General features: G+C 38.0%; 2 protein-coding genes across 3 annotated transcripts in view; one reads left to right on the forward strand and one right to left on the reverse strand.

The window, feature by feature from the left end:
• Positions 1 to 5729, forward strand: part of flt1 (fms related receptor tyrosine kinase 1) — a 29649-nt gene extending 23920 nt beyond the window's left edge. The window contains exons 18-30 of one of the 2 annotated variants that reach the window (XM_079863124.1): positions 72 to 176; positions 730 to 843; positions 1687 to 1775; positions 2487 to 2616; positions 2835 to 2932; positions 3021 to 3143; positions 3224 to 3335; positions 4176 to 4275; positions 4364 to 4469; positions 4561 to 4670; positions 4785 to 4851; positions 4931 to 5013; positions 5440 to 5729. In XM_079863124.1, the coding sequence (XP_079719250.1) occupies positions 72 to 176; positions 730 to 843; positions 1687 to 1775; positions 2487 to 2616; positions 2835 to 2932; positions 3021 to 3143; positions 3224 to 3335; positions 4176 to 4275; positions 4364 to 4469; positions 4561 to 4670; positions 4785 to 4851; positions 4931 to 5013; positions 5440 to 5557 (1355 nt within the window). In that variant the 3' untranslated portion in view covers positions 5558 to 5729. The remainder of the gene's footprint in view (positions 1 to 71; positions 177 to 729; positions 844 to 1686; positions 1776 to 2486; positions 2617 to 2834; positions 2933 to 3020; positions 3144 to 3223; positions 3336 to 4175; positions 4276 to 4363; positions 4470 to 4560; positions 4671 to 4784; positions 4852 to 4930; positions 5014 to 5439) is intronic. The other variant, XM_079863125.1, reaches the window with a different exon arrangement.
• A 1630-nt stretch (positions 5730 to 7359) lies between these two features.
• Positions 7360 to 22147, reverse strand: pan3 (poly(A) specific ribonuclease subunit PAN3). Its single transcript, XM_079863126.1, has 18 exons — positions 21419 to 22147; positions 19294 to 19415; positions 19086 to 19155; positions 18916 to 18986; positions 17203 to 17347; positions 16790 to 17022; positions 16594 to 16698; positions 16426 to 16483; positions 15898 to 16059; positions 15526 to 15642; positions 15068 to 15169; positions 13676 to 13841; positions 11090 to 11177; positions 10594 to 10733; positions 10347 to 10476; positions 9602 to 9666; positions 9364 to 9502; positions 7360 to 8615 (listed from the first exon to the last, which is right to left on the reverse strand). The coding sequence occupies exons 1-18, from the start codon at positions 21783 to 21785 to the stop codon at positions 8475 to 8477; spliced, it is 2421 nt and encodes an 806-aa protein (XP_079719252.1). The 5' UTR covers positions 21786 to 22147; the 3' UTR covers positions 7360 to 8474.
• Between the last annotated feature and the right edge of the window lie 327 nt (positions 22148 to 22474).

Here is a 22474-nt window from a genome sequence, read left to right on the forward strand (position 1 = left end):
GTTTGCTTTATAAGTTGTGTTGATGCTGTTATGAAGTATACTGATATATGGTGTATTGTCCCGTTCTCCAGAAAAGCCCCTGGGGCGAGGGGCATTCGGGCGAGTAATGCAAGCCTCAGCTTTTGGCATTTGTAATTCAGTCAGCTGCACCACAGTGGCCGTCAAGATGCTTAAAGGTATATTCTGAAACATTCTGATAAAATATAGGTGTATTATGTAAAGGCAGAGGTTGCAAAGTTTATTTCCAACCTGCTTCAGCAGAATCAGCACACATGTCTGTGTATTTTCAAGCGATCCTGAAGACATTGATAAGCAGCTTCAGGTGTGTTTGAATGGGGTTGGAACTGAACTCTGCTCGGTGGGTTCCCAGGGTCACCGTGATTTAGCAACGACATCCTGATCCTGGAACAGCATTCCTGTCCAGAAATTTAGTCCTAACCCTATCCCTACCCTACTCCTAAGTTATCCCTAAAATGATAGGTGAACAACACTGGTGTTGAAGCACCTAATCCTGGTTGTAAGCCTAAACTTGGCATAAACTGTAAACTTGTCCCTCAAATCAATTTGATTGATTGTAATGTTGTTCCAGGATCAACAAAACATGCTGATCTAGGAACATGTTGTAAAATCGCATTCACTGATTGCAGGGTTAAAGACTTCTGATGTAAGGTATTTAGTATGTATATAGATCACTTATTGTCAGGAGTTATGACTGTGCTGTCCCTGCAGATGGCGCTACGCCCAGTGAACACAAGGCTCTGATGACAGAACTGAAGATCCTCAATCACATTGGTCATCACCTCAATGTGGTCAATCTTCTCGGTGCATGCACCAAACCAGGAGGTGTGAATGATATCATTTCTCTGTAAACAAAAACCCTCTAAGTTTGTTTTTTCTTGATGCTAGTTATGAAACTGATCTCTAGTTACAAGAAAAAAAGCTTCAAGATATGCATGCATGTTGGGGCCAGTAAGATTTTTTTTTAAAGAAATTAATACTTTTATTCTGCAACGATGCATTGAATTGACAGAGACCTTTAACAGATAGAGACCTTTATATTGTTAGGCTTTAAAATATTAGTTTATTAAAAAAAATGCTGTTCTTTTGAACTTTCTATTTATCAGAGATAAAAAATTTATAGTAATCAAGCTCAAAATCAGCATATCAGAATGATTTCTGAAGGATCATGTGACACTGAATACTGGAGTAATGATGCTGAAAATTCAGCTTTGCCATCACAAGAATAAATTGCATTTTCAAATATATTACCATATAAAACAGCTCTTTTAAATTGTACACTGTAAAAAATTTCTAACCCTCCCAAATCAAAAATTTCAAGTGACCGATAACATCTAAATTTTTCAATTGGCCAAAGTGAAATTCTGTAAATTATAAAAATAAATTTACAGATTTTCACTTGGGCCAATTGAAAAATTTAGATGTTATCGGTCACTTGAAATTTTTGATTTGGGAGGGTTAGAAATTTTTTACAGTGTAATAATATTTCACAATATTGCTGTTTTACTGTATTTTTAATCAATTTTAATTTTTTTAAAAATGCAGCATTGCTGAGCATAAAATACTTATTTCAAAAACATTAAAAAAAATCATACCGACCCCATATATTCACAGTACAGAGATGGATGAATGTTGTTGTATGTATTACTTTTGTCTTGTTGTTTTTAGGGCCTCTGATGGTCATAGTTGAATACTGCAAGTTTGGAAACCTGTCTACATACCTTAAGAGCAAACGAGAGGTGTTTCTGTTAAACAGGGTTAGTCTATCTGTCTGTCTATCTATCATTCATGACTAAAATAAAATCTTATTTTAGTTTTGCAGAGTGTCACTCAGAAGATCTTATAAATGCCACAGCATTTTAACCCTGAAACTGTTGCTTTGCTGTATCGTGAGGTTTAGAGACCTATATTTCTCCTGTCAAGTTTATAGTCGTCTCTCATTTCCTTCTCAAAAGAACAGACCAGTGTTTTACTAAGACAACAGGGGCATAGCCTACTTCCCTCTTTGTGACCATCTCTAAAACTGCTTACCTCCTTGAGTGGCCTCAACAGAAGCTTCATACAAAGAGCAGTGTGTTTATGCAAAAGTCATAGAGTGATGATTCAAAATCAGAGGAACTAGTGATAAAATATGTGATACAAAAGCAGTCCTTGTATTTGACTTATGTGGGGAACACATATTCACTATTAACTACGAATTTTGCCTCAATAAACTCCTAATTTACTGCTGATTAATAGTTAAGATAGTTAAGTTTTGGTTTTGGGATTAAGGGATGTAGAATATTGTCATGCAGAATAAGGCATTAAAAGGTGCTTTATAAGTACTAATAAACAGTCAATATGCTAATACAGCAATATGCTAAGCTAATAAGTTAGTAAATGAGAATTGGCCCTCAAACTAAAGTGGCATTACTCACTAGATCACTAGATAGCTGTTAATTTCTTGTGTTTTTGTGTATCTGACTCAGGTGAACAGAGAAGAGGAGGGAATCATGATGGAGGGATGTAAAGGACGACTGGCCAGTGTGTCCAGCAGCCAGAGCAATGCCAGTTCAGGGTTTAGTGAGGAGAGAGCAGAGATCTCAGAGGAGGATAGTGGTGAGGTTACATCACACACATGATGTCATTTAAAGTCAGTCTTCACTAGTCTAATAATGAACCAGTAACCACTGATGAAAAAAGACAGTAAGGGGATAGTACAACAAAAAATGAAACACTATCACTCAAAAATGATTTTATTCAGCAAGGATGCAAATGTTCAAGTTTTATAAAGCATCTTGGTCGACCAAAATTGCAGTGTTGTTTGTCTTGCCCAGCTTCTCTTCCTGAATCCATCAACCCTCTGCTGCTTGAAGACCTGATTTCTTACAGCTTTCAGGTAGCCAGAGGTATGGAGTTTCTCGCCTCTCGCAAGGTAAAGTTTCTTCCTTCCTGTTTACATGAGGGTATGTGAGAATGAATATGACGGTGGTTGAATCACAAAGGTCTTTTCATGTTTTTAGTGCATTCATCGTGACCTTGCTGCCAGAAACATCCTGTTGTCCAACAACAATGTGGTGAAGATCTGTGATTTTGGCTTGGCTCGAGACGTATACAAAGACCCAGACTATGTGCGCAAGGGAGATGTGAGTGTACTGCCATCGGTAAATCAATGTCAGTGGTCAACAAGGGTCAAATGTGAGTTATGAATGTGTTTTGCCATAAGGCACGGTTACCACTGAAGTGGATGGCCCCTGAATCGATCTTCGACAAAGTCTTCACCACTCAGAGTGACGTGTGGTCGTATGGAGTTCTGCTCTGGGAGATCTTCTCACTTGGTAATTCCACACATCAGTCAAGCGTTCAGCACGTCACCGTTGATTTTTTCATAGCACAACCCCTTTGAAATATGACACAATAGAACAATTGACCTTTGTCTCTCCAGCAGGCCAGTGAGGTCATAGCAAGAGAATGAAAGTGAGGAAAACTTGATAGGAAACTTGAAAGTGAAACTTTTAAACAAAGTTTTTAAAGTCACCATGAAATCAGGGTTATTGTGGTTAACTAAAACTACTAAAAACATTTTTGTTCAATGAAATAAAGCTAAAATGAAAATAAAATTTAAATATTAGTTGGGAAATTTCAACTAGAAGTTGCTTTGAAATAAGTTTAACTAAAATTATTAACTGGAAAAAAAAAAAAACTAAAACTAAAAGTCATTAAAACTGAAACTGTAATAAAAAAATATATATATATTTAAACCCAAAAATTACTAATATCGTTTTATTATAAATTATTGATCTGTGTACATCATTATTTATAAAAAATTCATGTGGCTTTTTCAAAAACTTTAATCAAAATAATGTCCCCTCCCACTTGCAGCGGCAACCTGTCACTCACATGACATCACAGCAATTGCCAACGACAGCGATCCAATCAATTCCTGATGGACAAAATAGTCCCGCCCTACATTTTTTCTCATTCAAATAGATGTTGTGGTGACACATCAGGTCCTCCCTCGAAATCAAGTCTCTGTTAGGACCCCAAGCGATCCCATTGGTTTTGAACTAATGACAATTAATGTCTGTATTAGTTACAGATACCCAATTAGCCTGATAGCTTAGTTCAATCATCTCTCTCTGTGAACGGTCACATATAACAGTGTTTGTGATCTATAGGAGCATCTCCGTACCCCGGGATGAACATTGATGAGGAGTTTTGTCACAGACTGAAGCAGGGGACCCGGATGTGTCCTCCTGAGTACAGCACCCCGGAGATGTGAGTTCTCACACGTGAATACACTGCATAAAGCATGAACAAATACCAATACATTTATGATAATGAGCTTGTGGGATTTGTCTGATAGTTATACCATCATGTGGGCATGCTGGGAAAATAACCCTGAGGACAGACCTTCTTTCACTGCTCTAGTGGAGATACTGGGAGACCTCCTGCAGACCTGCGTCCAACAAGTGGGACATAATTATTGTGTGTTTATTAAGAGATTTTCCCAGTGGGGACATTTGGCTTTCAGAACTGAATTTTTTTTTTCTTGCGTAACAGGACGGAAAGGATTATATTCCGCTAAACACTTTTATTTCTGGAGAAGGAAATACCGTCATGGCGCACCTCGACCAGAAAGACATAAGCCAGAAAACGCTGGGAACTTTAAGGTACGAATGTCTTCATATTTGAAAAGATCAACTGAATATGTATTCAAAATATAATATTTATTTTAATTTAATTTTATTTTATTCATTATTTATTTTAATTTTTATATACTTTAGCTACATCAACTCAGAGAAAATCAAAGCCATCAACACTTTTGAGGATCTCCACAAAGAAATCTCTGATGTAAGTTTTAAAATATAGTTGCATTTCACTCAGGTAAAGTTGTTGGGACTAACTTTTTATTTTACTTTTGGACAACCAGTCTGACAGTGGAATGGTTCTCCCTTCTGAAGAGTTGATTCAGGTGAAATGGACAGACAGATTCAAAACCAAGAAAATCACCAAGTAGGTGCCACAAGACTGGCCTCGATAATCTGCCACGCTACCGTTCAAAAATTTGGGGTCAGTAAAGACATTCAAAATGCTACAAAAGATTTCTATTCCAAATAAATGATGTTCCTTTCAATTTTACATTATATTCATCAAAGAATCTTGTATGGATAAAAACATTATCATGGTTTACACGAACATATTTAGTAGCACAACTGTTTTCAACATTGATAAATCAACATGAATTGATTTTTATGTTTATTTTAAACTGTTTTTACTGTATTTTAATCAAATAAATGCAGTCTTGGTGAACATAAAGAGCACATCTCTAAAAATAAAACATTTTTTTTTTACAGAACTCAAACTTTTGAACGGTAGTATGCCAAAATGAATGTGTGAATAACAAACATTGAGTTTTATGTAATTAAAATGAGGTCACAGCCTTTTATTTTGCAGGTTATTCTCCAAATATCAAAACCGGCGCATGATGCTGCCTTGTATGAACAGCGCCCCCTGTTGTCATCATAGAGAGGTGCTGCTCTCCCCCTCCAGACTATGAAGCTGCTCTGCTCTACCGCTGTTTGTAGGCTGCCATGGCCACTCTTAAAAACACTGCTTATCTGGACTAGTTTGCTTTCAGTTCCTTCTTCGTGTTAGATACGTCCTGCCAAAGCAGTATTTCGAATGAGTCTCTTATTCTTCTGAGATTCTCTGCACACTCCCACACCTTTTTAACAAATGAACTTTCATGAGTGTTTATATATATATATATATATATGGAAATTTCCATTTTAAAGGGATAGTTCACCCAAAATGAAAATTCTGTCATCATTTACTCACCCTCAAGTTGCTCGAAACCTGTATGAATTTCTTCTGTTGAACACAAAAGATGATATTTTAAAGAATTTTGGTAACCAGACAGCTGACGGTACTACATAAGTTAATAGCTACCGTCAACTGTCTGTTCCCAGCATTCTTCAAAAAATCTTCTTTTGTGTGAAAGAAATTCATACACAACAATATGAGGGTGAGTGAATGACAAATTTTTCATTTTTGGGTGAACTATCCCTTTAAGATGTTAATTTTTTTAAGTTACATTTTTAACGGTTTCGGCAGTCTTGAAAATTTTCGGGATTGTGTTTCATGAACTACTGATAAGCAATCCACCTGTGTTCGTTTTAAAACTCCTATCTCATCTACATACACTGTTTGAAACCTCTTTCATTTTGTTTTAGTAGTCACAGAGCAGCTAATATTATTTATGAGCTAGTGCAATGCATTTTATACAATCACTGCTTGTAGGTACCACATGTTTAACTGTAGAGCAGAGTTCATGTGCTGAAAGCCATATGCTGGAAAAGTTCACCATAGACTATTTATTTACATCAGTAACTTAATAGTAACTTCTGAAAATATTATATGAGAACAGGTCTTTTAAATATTGGTGGGGGGGAAAAAATGTTAAAGGGAAATAAAACAACTGGGATCACAGAAAACACTGATCATCTCACCTAATGACAAAAATAAATGGCCACACATACTTTCTGCCATAAAACATTTGCACCATTCGGAGACTGGGTCTCTTTGCTGCTTTTTCAGTGCTGGTTATTTTTGTGGCATCTCCTCCACAGTTACAGACAAGTTCCTTTTTGCTGCTGCAGTGCATCATAAGCTATTCAAGCGACAATCAAGACATTTAAATAAAACACAAATGAATGTTATCTTTTATTAATCTTTATTAAAATACTGCTGTACACACAAATATTGCAAAAATGTGACAATAAACAAGAAGGGCATAAAACATACTGGGATGGTGAAGGAGGATTTCATGTGTGAATCTGTATGTATGTTTATGTGTCTGTGTCTGGAGTGCGTTCCACTGGAAGCTGGGTACATGATATGAGATTGCCTGTAAAAGGTGTCTATTGATGTGTGTGTGTGTGTGTGTTTGTGTGTGTGTGTATCAGAGAAGGATACAGGCTTGGCACCATGTTCACCAAGTAGTCTACTGATCAGTAAAAAAAAAATACATTATTGAACTCACAGCATCCTTTGCCTGCTGTATCCTGCACCCTCTCGGTCCAGTGTGGCACACCCAAATCTGTGCTGCAAGTCCCGTCTGTTCCTTGACTCACGGATTGGGCAGTCACCAATGACAGGTCAGACACATTCAGTCATTGGCATATTCCTGTCAGGGATCATCCTGAGCGAATTCCAAACTGTTGTCCGGATGTTTGTAGGTCAAATCATAGCTAAACAAATACAAAGCCGAGAGAAACCAATACAATCCCAACTCGGCCAACCGTCCTGCTGAGATTGGTCCACAGAGACCAAGTGAAGTGAGAAACATCCCATCATGCATCTCTGTACGACAACTTAGTGAGGAATGGGAATGACAGTAACAACACAAAATGATATTCACTATATCCAAACCAATACTGAGGGGGAGCGGGAAAATGAACAAATGAGGGAAAAGAATGACGAAAAGGACAGAAACTTGTAATGCTCCACAACAGAGACGTAAGAAAGGGACATTCCACAAAGAGACAGAACTGGTTTCCCTTACTAGCGTGGTCCAGTTCTTTGGTTCCTATCACGAGGAGAAAAAAAATAAAAATAATATTTCATCCTCTCAAAATCTGATTTCAAAAAGCATCCACAAAATGAAAAAGGATGCTGTGAAATTCTGAAATAAACGACAATTTTACACAGCAAGAGGCGAGAGCACCCCTTTGTCAGCGCCAGCAAACACCATGAATCCCCCTCGACGGCACGCAACCAGTAACGTCCCCTCCCACCTCCAATTTGGCCGACTTTTAAAGGAGTCACTACATCGGAGAAGGAGTGGTGGCACGTTACTAATGCCACACATTCATAAGTGGTCAGTCTCATCAATTTGCCCAACCCAGTGGTTTGTCCCATCAGAGTTGAGGACCCTGCACACGTGACCAGTGGTCTGTCCCAATTTGTAGTACCTCATTAAAAAAAAAAAGGCCGAGGATATGATGTGGGAAAACAGCGCTCTGTTTTACACCCATTTCATGTGTGAGGCCTCGGCCCTCAATGCACCCTGTGGGACACGCACGCACAATCACTTAAAAAGGAACTTAAAATGTTTAGTGCATCCTCCAAAGAAAAATAGAAAAGAAAAAAATAGAAATAAAAGCAGGAAGTAAAGACTTTTTTTTTTTTTTTTTTGGACATTGTTCCCAAGTCTAAAAAAAAAAATCATCATCATTATTATCACAGCTCTCAGTTCAGTTCATAATTCTGCAGCTGTTGTTGTGAAAACTAAAAAAAATAAGCTTTAGAAAACAACTTTCTCTGGACAGAACAGTGTATCTGACTGGAGGTGAGCAACCAGCTGGCTCTGCCCTGGTTGTGAGATCATCATTCTGCACCTATGATTCCAGGCTGTAGTGCAATGTGCTCTGTTTCAGGCAGTTCCAGCCCACTCCTGTGGGGATGGATGGGCGTTACAGGGGGCCGTTAGTGGCGGCCTGCAGTTCCTGGAAGGTGCTCTCAAAGCAGCGCTTCAGGTCTGAGTAAGTCACCACAAGCACGCTCTTCTCATCCCGCGACACCAGACTGATCTTCTCCGGAACTCCAGCATCCAACTGATAGAACAAATAAAGTTAGTTTGAGAGTAGTGAATTCATTAAACTAGCACAGCTGAAGTGAAGGTTCCCATAAAATGTCACAATTATGGTTCAATGACAAATAAGAAGGTCCACCTTTACATTATTTTCAAGAAAACTTTATTGAAATTGAATAGCTCTAAAAATGTCATGCGGTCTAACCGTCAAATCAAAATAATTTTTACAAATAGCATGAACTATTAATTCATAAATATTGTTTTTGCGTCACACCACTTTTTACAATCTGAACTAACCTTCCCTGGTCATAAAAAGGTCCAATTATCATTTTCATGTATATAAAAATATACATCAGACTCATCTCATTGACCACTTGGGGTTTTTTTTTTTCTGCATGTTGGTTGTACCACAGAACTTTAAAAATTAATAAGCAGTTGCTACATTTTTATATTAGAAATAATTAAAGATTGACAAAGTACTTAAAGGGATAGTTCACCCAAAAATGTCTAGAACTAACCCCTACAAGAAGATCTATTATCTAGAATTTATTTATTTTAATGAGGCTTTTTTCTTCTTTATTGATATCAGGATATTTGCATCTCCTTGACATTTTTTACTTGCCACCTGCCCCCTCCAAAAAAAAAAAAAGTTCAGCAGGTGTATTAAAGTAATTATATATACACATTGCATTTTTTAAATGCACCTTTCAATAAATTGATATATAGTCATTGACCCAACATATAACATGAGCTCCAACACACAAGCTCACCTTATTGAGACAGGACACGATGTGGCTGAGGTCGATCCAGGGTGTGCCTGTCTCTGTCACCTGGTGGAACAGGTGATCTCTGAAGAGCTTCAGCAGGTAACGGTCACCAGTCTCAGACCATGTTGGGTCCTTCTGGAACCTACAAAAAATTCAATGTTAAAGTGAACCATTTTGGAAGCGTTTTGTAAAAGGTTGCCATTCCTGAACTCAATATTTTAGTTGTAATAAAAACCCTTACTCTGGTCTCTCGTTGATCGTTCCCAGCTTTGCCAGAAGGCGGAACAATCGGCCATTTTGAACCTCCTGCAAAATAAAAATGCAACATTTTTGAAAAACAAAAATTGTATTGGGTTATATTGGGTGTGTGCAAGTGAGACTTCACAGAATATGAGAAGGGAAGTTAGAAAGGAAACCAGGTCATATTTAAACCTCTTTCTGCATCACATTTGCTCACACACCAAATGCAGCACAGCACTAAACAAATGCAACGGACACGGCACGGTTTAAAAAGGCCATTCTCATGAAGAAAAATGAGTTAAATGCAACAGTGCATGTTTGTAGGTGTTTGCAGCAGGGTGGTCAGAAATGTCTTCACATATCTGATATGAGTAAATAAAAGGAGGAAAGCAGAAGGAAGAGCTGAAACTGTCCAAAATATTTTCAGCAATCACACCACCTCTCATCTCTGGTTTGCCCTCAGCACATACTAGATAAGGGCATACTATGTAAACTAGAAAGCCTGGTCTGAAAGGGTGTTTCTTTTCGTTTCCTGCACTGCTATTGAACCTACACCCTAGCTGTGAGTGAGACAAGATCAGAAAGTGAGAGAAACAAAATATGACAAATACAGCATGACTAGTGTAGTCCGATTTTAATAAAATTAAAGGGTACTTCACCGTATGGGCTTTCAATAAAACTTGGCTTCCTATGCAGCAGAAATGCCAAAAACATGCTACCCGACTAGAGAAAACATGTATGAGTACCTTAGCCAAGTCCTCCTCAATGACATCGTTCCTCATTTGCGAGGCATCAAGTTGAGTGTAAAATCGTGCTCCAATCATGGGCATAATGTCATTGACGCTGCGCAGACGGCTCTGTTCTGACAGCAGGTATCTGAATATTGAAACATGAAACATTAGTTTGAATGTGGGTAATCAGTCTTATTAAAACCACAAACTGCCATGTTTCACACTATAACCACTTGGAGAATTTAGACAATAAAAGGCCCACAGAATGAGGTTCTTGAGGTCAGATGAGTAGTTGATTGACACCAGCTCCATGGCCTTCTGCAGATTCTCTCTCTGAATGCCAGCTAGAGAGTTACAAGCCAAGGCCAACACCACCTTCCCCAGGGAGATAAGATCTGCTTGCTGATGGACACAAAGAGGAACAGCAACTGATGAAACTAAGAGTTTAGACCCAAAGTGTAAAATGACAAGAACAAACTATTTTTTTTTACTCCACAACAATGACAATTCGGCTTTGCCATCACAGGAATTAATTACATTCTAAAATATATTTCAAAGAAAAGTTATTTTAAATTATGATCATATTTCACAATATTACCGTAATTTTAAGAGACTTCTTTCAACAATAACAACAACAAAAATCTTAATGACCTAATCTTAATGAATTTGAACGATGGTTTATGTAACAAAACATGATTAAATGCAGATACGCAGTCAATAAATGTATGTGATGGGTATAACACTATGTTTGGGTGTACCTGGTACTGGGGCATCAGCGCCAGGTGGTTGGTCTGACTATTGTCAAATGTTAAGACATCAAACATTCCTACACAGTTGACTCGTAACCTACGGAGAAACAACAGACATTTAGCAACGTTTGTGTTTGCATGTTTTTATTTGTGCAAACTCTGCTCAGAGAAGCAGATTAACAGGTAGTGTGCAATAAAGGAACAGCAAAAACAATCTAAAAGTGAACTTCTCCATTCACCATTTATGGATAGAAAATAGAGGCCCCACAGAACACTGACTGATCTGTGGTTTGACTGTCCTTAATTTCAGAAGTCTTATCAAGAAGAGTCTTTAGTTCTTCAACCAGTTATTGTTTGCACGATTTGGTTAGTAGTTCAGATTTTGGCTGGTCCCACTAAAGAAAATGCAAAAATATTGTACTGAACAGCACATTCCAGGGACAAGTTTATGGCCAGACCCCTCTCTGTCTCTCTACATTTAGATTGGATCTTGGTGGACTAACACAAACAAACTGTCCAATGCCATCAGATAAAGATGCTAGGACAACAGCCAGACACCTCTCAGAGGGCAAGACGACATCTAGTACCAAGCCTGGGAAGGACAGGACTTCTCATTGGTCCACATACAGTTTCTGCCCTTCACCCATTTAGATGTTGGCCTGTGACTGCCATAAAAATTCTTAAGGACCTCCGGATGCAAAAGCGGGTGAAACAAAGAAAAACCACAATGATCCATCCAAATCTATTCATAACTATGTTTTGAAACCTTAAAACTGATGTAAACAACACACATCCATTTCATACTTATTCAGAGAAATAAGTATTCTCAGTGCCAGCTCTTTGTAATGCAACATCTTCCTCATTTCCAGCTGTTAATGTACAAATTAATGAATGCATGACAGTTTAATCTTGTTTGAACTCTATTTGTTTATAATATTGCCAAAGGTATTCTGGTGGTGGTTCGGAAAGTGAGAAATGCATTGGTAAAACTTTAAAGACTTCTGTTTGCTTTATGCAAATGAGTTAAATAGGGGAAAGAAGGGTAGGCCACACTGTGTGTCCCCTGTGATGCCAGCAGCCAATCGCAGCACTGGAATGGAGAAGCACAAAATTGCAATCTCCTCCGCATCGTAAAGGGATAAAGGTAACCTTTCAACAGACCCTCCTTGTTCTAAGTCTGTGCTAAAAGGATGAGGCATAACAGATATACCGTTCTGAGTCTGTCCTCCAAGGATGAGACATAACAGATATACCGTTCTGAGTCCAGGCCTGCAAAGCTGAGACATAACATATATACCGTTCTGGGTCTCAGTCCTTTAAGGGGAGACATTAACAGATATGACCACCTTCTGAGCCTCCAGTCTGGGAGGAAAGAGACATTAACAAACACTACGTTCAGAGTTTTAGTCCAGCGAGACATTAACGACTACAGCTCGTCCCAAGTCTCCATGCTAGAGAGACAAACGCGGATTGACCAAGTTCTGCGTGTCTGACCCAGTGGGGCAGAAGACACACAGAGACATTTGCAACAAGGTTAAGCTCAGGAGAGCAAACCTTCACTTCAAGGTACCTTCGTCTGCGTGTTCCAGATTAAGGACCTTCTGCACCTACTTCAGGGCCTCATCTGCATGTTCCAGATTTTAGGACCCTTTGGTGCTGCAGGAGATCAGCATCCCACAGATCTTCATCTTCAAGGCTGTTGAAACAGATTCCATCTCCTTTCCCCCCTGCATTGTCACCCACAACCAGTGGAAGAAGTCACCGCAATTGGACTGCTCACTCGACCAAGTGGAATGTAAATATCATTTTACCAAACCCCTTTCCAGAGACCTTGGCATTTTTGTATATTATCAGTAGATGTACAGAGGTAAATAACTGATGCTAATTAATCACAAATAATCTTTCATTTATTTGTTGCATAATAAGGTTCTTCACCTTATTACTTTCAGAGAAACAATAGTTTATCTTTCCATAAGATAACGTAACTCTTCCGTAGCCACACTCAACTTAATCACTTGTATTTTATGCATCTTATGCACTTTATTCCTTTATCATTCATGGTATTCATTTGGTGGTTGTGTTAGTTATTCTTGTTTATCTTTTGTTAATAAAATGTATTTTATTACACTTGTGTCTTCCTTGTGATGATAATACAGAAGAGGCTCTACAAGTTAGCAATCTCACCAATCTTTCAGATAAATCAGCTGACCAACTCGCTCCACTTTACATTAATTCTAAATGATTGAACAGCCTCCTGTTAGGAGTGTTCTCCTACTACCAAGGTAAAAGACCTTGACTGATGCCCCAAACTAAGAGAGGGCAAAGGTGGTCATCTGAAGTACTCATAACCACACCTTAAGTGACGCGTGATCCAAAAATCACAACATTATCGGTGACGTGAGTACCAATCACTACATTACTTAGCGTCCTTGGATAAGCAAAAGTAAAATCACTACAATATATTAACATAGTAAATCCTTTAAACATTTGCTAAACAACTGCCAACCATTGCTGATTTTAAATCATTTCAAACACATTCAACTGATGCCCAGCAGTTACATGAATATAGTTCTGGTTTAATTGAGTAATATGTACCGTGTCTTTCCAGTGATCAGGATCTTACTAGGGTCCATGACCCTGCAGGCCAGCCCAGCTGTGTGAATGGTGCGCAGTGCCGAGCTCAGCTGGACGATATAGGCCCAAATCAGAGACTCCGGTAACAGGCCTGCATGTTGCCGTGGAGGAGGGAGCTCATGCTGCCCTAATCAAAAAATAAATGAATAAATACAATTTACAAAATGTACGCATTACAAGCAATGCAAAATCAGATGACTTTTTTCAAGTAATGAGTAAAGTAATGCATTAATTTTAAATTTACAACAAAATATCTGAGTTACTTTTTCAAATAAGTAACAAAAGTTACTTTGTTTTTCCATTTATTGACTGACACCTCTCCTGTTTCCATGTTGAGAGAAATCGGAAGAAAATACAGAGGCGTTGTGAGTGCGCAGTGTAAACATGATGCTTAGTGTAGTTCTAGACTAAATGTGATTATGCATTTACTCATCTCACTTGCACAAAAACAGATTCAGCATTCCTCAAAATGAATAAAAACAGTGAAAAAAAACTCAAGAATATTTTGCAAACCTGTAATAATTATGTTAAATAATACAAATATACTTTATGCATTTAATCTCACTTTATTAACCAATGTCTTAACATCTGATCTTCGATGATCTAATTCAACCATACTACTGAGCAAAAATGACTTGAGTTTAGCTGTAAAAAGTTTGAGCTGCGCCCTCTACTGTACAGGTGTGAAAAACAAGCCCAGCCCAGGTGAGAAAAAGTATTGCAAAAGTATTTACGCATTCCGGTCCGTATGAAGTAACCAAGTAACGTAATAAGTAACTTTTTAGGGAGTAACGCAATATTGTAATTTTTTTTATTTACAATATTGCGTTATTGCATTACTTTTAAACGTAACTTTTCCCAACACTGATTATAAATACATAATTAAAAATTTACATTGGAACAACCAACACATTAAACGAATGTCTAAACCCTGTGATCGTATGGTAGCGGACAAATAAACATGGGCAATCAAACTTTTTCAGCGCCAAGGTTTTAGATAAAGTTTTATATCAATATATATACGAATAAGTGTATATTTTTAGATGCTGTGACCCACCACCCTGATAAGCAGGTTTAATGGTTTGAGGCTGCACCGTAGTTAACGCAGCCGTATGCGCTGCAGCTGTTTATAGCTAAACGTCATCCCTGGGTTTTGCTTCCTCTGGCAGTCTTGAGCTTGCAGGTACTGAACCTACCTGAGAAAGCATCGGTTTCAACCACTCCTTCCTCTTTCCTCGCTACATGTTCACAAAGACGCAACTGCCAGCAGACATTTGACATACTCTGCAAATAACGGCTGTATCCTCACACACACACAAACAGAAACAACTGAGCAAGAAAAAAAAAACTCACCCCACTTTCTTTTTGTGAAGTAAGAATCCGCTGCCGGATCATTGAAGTGCCTGCTGAACATGGTCTCCGCCCCCGCATGGAAGTCATAGGAGAACACCAGTGCTGTGGAGGGCAGACGTGATTCATATATAAAGTCTCTAACAATGCAAAAAAGTCTCTAAGTATGACAATTTTGTTTAAAACACACATGGTTTAACATCGTTTTAAAAAACTTTTATAATATTTTCCCAAGTATTACTATTAACGAACAATTAATATGCATCAATATGAATAAACATTTCTGTTAAAAAACACCTCACAGCAGAGCTGTAACCAAGACAAAGTGCATTTTTAATGTATTTTTGAAATAAAACATGAACATCACTTCATTGAAATTAAGTGGAGAAACCAAAAGCTGTTCTGCACAATAGTTTGGATATGCACATGCCCAGTCATATAAAAAGCAAACTTATTCATACAGTGGTCTCCAAATGCTTTGGTGGTGAAGACCTCTCGGAGGGTCACAGTATTGGAGTGCTGAATCTTCTTCCACATGTCTACCAGCATCATACACTTGGTGTTGACCAGCCTGAAGCCTGTGAATGCATAAAAGTAATTTCCAAAGTTACACGGGAGTACTAAACAAAACAATTAAGTGTGCTACCACTGCTTTCTTTACCACTCCCTTGTGCTATCACTGCTTTCACTTCCACGACCATGAGTACTTTAAAAACATTCTGAAATTGTTTTAATTTTTAATTATGTTGTTCAATTGGTTAACACTTAATTCAAAACAAAAGTGTGCAAAATCTCTACAGGAATTGCTGTAGATAAAACACTTAATGCCTCACCATGTATCCTCCTGAGGCAGTAAGGCAGGTCATCTTTGCTGTTGACTGCCTTGTAACAGGAAGTGATGTAACTGAAATTGCTGGTTTTCTGAAGACGGTTGGGTGGGGGAAGGGGTTCCAGGGGAAAGAGGCTGTGGTAACTGTCTACCTCAGATGGCACTCCTAAAGGGGAGACGGAACAGCTGACTTCAACATACAACACACAGGTACTCACATACTGCAAACTTCATACTATTCAAACAAAATGCCCAAAAAACAAAAAAAAAAAAAAAAAAAAAAAAAAGGATTTTATGTGGATATGGGTATAGATATGGATGACACAGGTGGATAACCACGTAAATACTTTTCAAAATAATCAAAATAAAGACAGACAGACAAAGGATGTGGTTTTCTTCTCAGACAGCAGGTGAATCCAGATGCGTGGACCACAAAACAGACATTATAACTGAACAGTTGCTACGTTGTCCATTAAAACAAAAACGATGTTGTTAACATATCATGCCAACACAAGACAAACCACATCCTTACCAGTGTTCTCAGACTGATCTATCTGTGCCATCGTTATTAAATGCCTGTTAATCAGCTCCTACAAAAGACAAACATAGGTGTTACAGTAAATAAGTGAAAAAAATGACAAGAAATCACCAACTTTTAGACAACACTGGCTAACACATGAGGGCAGAAACGGCAGAATACCTGTCGGAGTTCGTCAGCCATAAAGAAGGAAGGCGCGTTGGCTTTTGGCTGCATGTATGCCACATGAGGTGCCGTTTGTGGATACATGTGATACGTAGGGAACACCTGAAAATTGAAAAAAAAAAATTAATAATTCAGGTAAATCAGTAAAGACAATAACAGTGCACAGCAAACTCCCAATTTACGTGGACCATACCATTCCAGCCAAGGGAGCAGGGGTGTTATCGGTATAGAAGTAGGTTGTCCCGCCTACAGTCTCCTTTTGAATTACATGGGCTCCACCCGGGTCGGACGCAGTGGTGGGCACCATGTAATTGGCTGGGTTGGGGTTGGGGTTGGGTGTATGGCTGCGCCGCCGCGGGGCTGGGGAGGTGTGAGGGGTGATTTTGGGGGAGTGGAGAGGCGATGACCCAGCAGAGAGGGACATACCTGTCCAAGAAACCACACATTAAAGCCTGATTAAAAACAGATTCACAAATAGAAGACCACAACCTAACCTAAAAGATCATACACATTAAAAGACTGAATAGAAATACAAAGCATAAGATAAGACATGTTTAGCGAGACAAAAAATTCAGAACGCCAGGTGGTACTTTTTGAGTCACTGACCAGGTGCAAGAGCCGCCGCCGTGGAGCTGCTCAGGCCAGGATGAGGGAAGATGGGGGAAGCGAATGCTGGCACGGTTGTCTGAGATATGGAGGCCATTCGTGGGGCCCCTTTAGGGACGAATTCACTAGCTGTGGGGTTAGGAGCCTGCAAAAGAGCCACAGATATAAACAGAACTGTAATGGTTTCACTCCAACAACTTCAAGAAAGTTTTCCCAAGTTAGGGACGTGCAATGCAATGCAAAAAAAAGAAAGAATTCAAAATCAACTAATGTCTTAGGAACTCCTGTATAATTAGGCTGGTTTCTGACTCATTACTAATTGGTTTTCAAACTGGGTTCAGGTTATTTATTTATAATAAAAAATTAAATTGCAATAAATAAATAGATTAAAAATATATAATAAAAATAATTTAATAAAATAAATAACTAAAAGATTGAACACCATGTCTTAGGGGGTGTTTACATAAGATATGTTCTTGCATTCAAAAACAACCAGATAGAGAGGAACAGAGCACAAGGGTCTGGAGACATGTTTATACCTTGACACATCATCTTAAAATGCAATGTCAGACACAATTTAATTGCAACTCATATCCGTCTAAATGTATGTGGCTGTAGCATGACTGTGCATTAACCCTTTATGGTACGGAGTTGCCATATGGCAACAATTAATTTCTACTCATTTCCTTGTTATTCAGAAAAAAATACAATATATTGCACCATGGGAATTAAAAGGGCAGGCCTTAAGGTAATCAATGATGTGCTGTTTTTAAGTCAAATGACATGTGAATGTCCCTCCAAAACTCTCTTTCCCACTGTCACCCTCACACAGAAGACACCTGTTGAAGTGCTCCAGAAATTGCTCTATTAACCTCAATTCTAAACATCTCTTCTCAAGGGGGATTTTTTCCAGCACCTTTGATAAGTAAATTAGATATGTTTATTCACAAATAAACTTTGTCTAACATAGTTTTACTGTAAATTGAGAAAATATCAATGTTTCCATATGGCAACGCTGTACTATGGAATTGCAGTAATGTATTTTCCCATTGGGATTTTTATAGATAGTAGCATCATGATTGCAGTTATTTATTTATTTGAAGTGTTTATTGTAGTATAGTTGTATTTATGTATAAATATCAATGATTTCTTCTTTTCAGAAAATGAAGAGGAAGAGTGCAGAGTTAGCTCTTCAATGTGATAAGAGTGAGGAGTTAGCCAAATGACAGGGAATGATAGGGATTAAATGATAGGGATCTACTTATTTATGGTTGCATGAGTTCCAAGTGTATCAATCTATCAATTTCTTAAAGAAATGTGTATTTAAATAGAAAAGAAAATCATAATTTTAAAGAAAAACTACTTTTTTGACCATTTTTGAAATATTTCATGGTTAGAACAATGCATACCATAGAGGGTTAATGCTGAGGAATTTGAATACAAAACTTATTGTTTTTCCTGTGCAAACTGACTAAAAGCTATAACACAGAATACTGTGAGAGTATAATTATCCGAGAGTTTTTTTTTTTTTTTTTAAGTTACTAATCAACAAGTCAGTTGTTGGATGACTAGTCTGACCCAAAATTTAAGTAGCATGAAACATTTTTATTTTCTTATGCCTTCTCAAAAGATGTTAGAAATACAGGTGATTCGTGCATCAAAAAAATACCCATTCACAATATTAAGAGCATAACTGACATAATAAGCACTCACTTTTCTCCTTTGTGATATGCTCAAAGCACCAAAATCACTGAAGAGAGATGATGTTGGGGAATTTACTGGATCTAAAAAGTGGAGTGGATGCATAAAAAAATAGGTTTTTAAATCTTACCACAACAGCTTAATTGCCAAAATAAAAAAATTTCAAACAATTTTTATCACACCATGTGTGCTGTGGCTGAAGCTCTTGGCATCGTTCAGCAGACTTGGAGAACTGCTACTGCTGGTCATCCTCTGAAAACACAAGCAACCATCAAAATGTGAAGTGTCCTATTATGAATCTCCACTCTGTGCTCAACTTGACAGACCCAGTTGCTAGTATCATATATTGGTTTCCTATCACCACACACAGTCACTAGTGCTTTAAGTTACCTGCATCATTGAATATTTGGACTCTGCTGGGCCTCCAAACCCATTAACTCCAATAAAAGAGCTGCTGAAGTATGAGTTGGTCAGACTGGCATCATTCAGAGCACCTCCCTCCATCCCAGGGACTGCAATAAAGAAAACATGTATGTGAACCCTTTATCTTACTCAAAGTCCTATGTAAACCTTTTTCAAACTAAATAAATAATTTAAAATATTGGTTGCTTCGGTATATATTGTGAAAATGTATTCAAGAAAATCATATAAAGTGCCATCAAAACACTGGTGAACAAAATGCTTGCTATTAAAATATATTTCAATCTTGAATGTGGACAATGGCAGGTTCCTTCCTATGGCAAGCCATTTAACATTTATCCCTTAAAACTAGGGCTGGCCCCTAATAGTTGACGAGAAGAGGCTTGGTCAGCAAAGGAAAATTAAGACCTACACCAGAGATTCATTTGGTGCAGAAAGTCAAAAGCTTTTGAAAGCATTTAAACCCCAGCAATTATAAGTGATACATCTGGATGACAACATCAACCAGGGTGGAATAGTTTGCTGCTTAGGTAAGTTATTTAAAATCTAATAGGTCATGTGTTAACGGATTTTGTTCTGCCACTGCCACTTTTTTTATATGTAAAACTTTCTTTCAGAAAACAGTCATTTTGCAGAATTACTGGTCAATCTGTAAAATTTACCAACTCAGCAACCATTATGCACATTTGCTGTAATTCTGCATTATAGTAAAAAAAATTCCCAAATGAAGTAATTACGGTCTGTTACATACATTTAATCGGCTGCTGTGCCAGTCTAATAATATTATTTATTGTCAACATGCTTGTTTATGGTGGTGGAATCCAAAATGCCATGATCGCTGTTCACTGTCTATGATGCAGGGCGAGTGCGATCGAAAAGTCCCAAAGTGTTTACTTATATTTGTGTGCGTGCGTGTGTGTGTGTGAGGCGCGGGCGCGATCGAACAGTGGAAACATAAAAACATACTCCGTCATTTTGTTTATACAGGACATCATTCAAACTTTAAAGTGTTTACTTATATTTGTGTGTGTGTGTGAGGCACGGGCGCGATCGAACAGTGGAAACATAAAAACATACTCCGTCATTTTGTTTAATGTTAATTAAAATTTTAAGGAAAACAAATATATTAATCTGGAATGTAGCAAATTAATTTTCAATTCATTCAGGTACAATTATCAAACATATCTCAAGGTCTTTTTGTCTTTTTATTAATTTAATTAATAAACTAATTACATAATTGTAATTAAATAATAATAAAAACTAATTACACTATTGTCAGTGCACTACAAATAAACTGGTAAACTATGCCTTTACTTTATTAATAAAACTTATTTAAAAAATACAAGGATTAAGTAATTTATTTTCCTTTGGTGGCACAGCCTGAGACATGCACAAGCCTTCTACATTTTTGTTTTGCTTTTCCCTCCATTGTACCGAACCGAGGTATGAACCGAACCGTGACTTCTGTGTACGTACCACCCCTAGTCTGTCGCTAATTTGCTTTGATCTGAGTGCTGTCCTGATGTGTCAGCTTACATTAAGTTTTGTTGGTTTTGTCATACGTTTTGCAACCAGGACAGTTGTCACCATATTCCGCTGAAATGCACATCCCGATTGTGTAATGATGCAATTATTTGTAATGAGGATTTGCATTTTATTTTGTTTTGGCGACAACTCTCACTGTAGTAGTGTCTAATAATGTCTAATAATGACTATTTACATGTGAAACGGTTAAAAAAACAGTTATTAAAAAAACTGGAGTACAAGATAACGAAATACTGGTTTGTTTTAAAGGAATAATTGTAAAAATGGCTTGCCATACCTTCCAGTTTTTAAAAACTAGACAAATTATAAATTTTTTAAAAACATTTTGGAACCAGCAAAAACAGCACAGAGCATTAACTAAACGCTTTAGCGTTGTTTGTTCAAGTATTTTCGTCTTTCGTTTAAAAGTGCCTGTGCGCTGTGGAGTAACATGTTGTTTTGGTGGCGAGAGGTAGGCCCGCGCTAAATCCACGGCCTCGATTTAGACAAAAGCCGCCGTTTAGTTACAACAACAGAGAACAGTATACACTAGGCCTCAGTGCAAACTTACTGGACAACAGCTGTCCCTCCAGAGCTGTTCCCGCGGGACCGAGAGAATCGTTCTTTTTGGGAACGTTCGCAGGAGCACCACTGGCCGCACTCCCTCCAAGCACGTATCCCGCCGCCGTCACTGCTCCACCAGCCAGAGATAAAGACACAGGGCTTCCTCCTCCTCCTCCTCCTCCTCCTCCTCCTGCACTTGTACTACCACCGTGTAGAGAAAGGCTCGCCATGGACGGGTCCTCATGCAGAAACTGGCATTCATCTCCGTAAAAACAAGTCTTGTCTTTCGCGTAATAACGACAGAATTTCACTTTCACACCCGGTATTCCGACACCCCCGAGCGGAGCAGCTGAAGCTGGGAGTCCACTGTTCATGGCACCGCTGCTGCTGCTGCTCCCGCCGGAAGAGACTTGCACATAGAGCGAAGTTTAGCAGCAGTATATTCTAAAACACTTGAAAAACAACGAGCTCCCTACTGGACGTTTAGCAATAAAATCAGCCTCCTCATCGAGCCAGATCATTAGTCATAAAGAGCCATACTTTTGTTGCCATGCTCTGATACTCGTTGTCGGGGTCCATAGCTGGCCTACAAGTCCATCAGCCTGGCGTTTGGCTGAGATCATGCTGTTGTTGTTGTCTTCTGTCTACACTTGTTCAGCTAAGCGCTAATAGCTCTGCTGTGCATGCTGGGTACGACCAGGACTGCAGTTCACATAAGGAGTCAGCAGGGGATTGATTTAAATCATAAAGCACTTATTACAATCATTGATATTATATTGACATTTAGCCTACTTTTAGAGTGTTGATGTTGCATTTTGAGCCTGAGAATTTTACTTTGCATTTTTCTTTTCTTTTTACTCAAATATATAGGCTATATATATTTTTATTTTATTTTTTTATTAATTTGGTATTTGTATCTATTTGATTTTAATAGGCCTAAATAATTATTTATCTTCCTACATGTATTATTATTATTATTATTATTATTATGCAACCAATGAAATAGGAAATTTAGACTAATATCATTAATTCATAGAAACACTGTTCATTAACTTTTATTTTC

The sequence above is a fragment of the Squalius cephalus genome (genome assembly GCF_949319135.1).
Source record: "Squalius cephalus genome assembly, chromosome: 25".
NCBI lineage: Eukaryota > Metazoa > Chordata > Actinopteri > Cypriniformes > Leuciscidae > Squalius > Squalius cephalus.

Bases quoted from the DNA above. Each gene is read 5' to 3' on its own strand.
- pan3 (XM_079863126.1), bottom strand. From the start codon at position 21,785: ATGAACAGTGGACTCCCAGCTTCAGCTGCTCCGCTCGGGGGTGTCGGA. The intron at 18,987-19,085 runs GTGTGATAAAAA...TCCACTTTTTAG, and splicing joins CTTCAGCCACAGCACACATG to ATCCAGTAAATTCCCCAACA. The intron at 17,348-18,915 runs GTGAGTGCTTAT...GCTCTTTTGCAG, and splicing joins GCATATCACAAAGGAGAAAA to GCTCCTAACCCCACAGCTAG.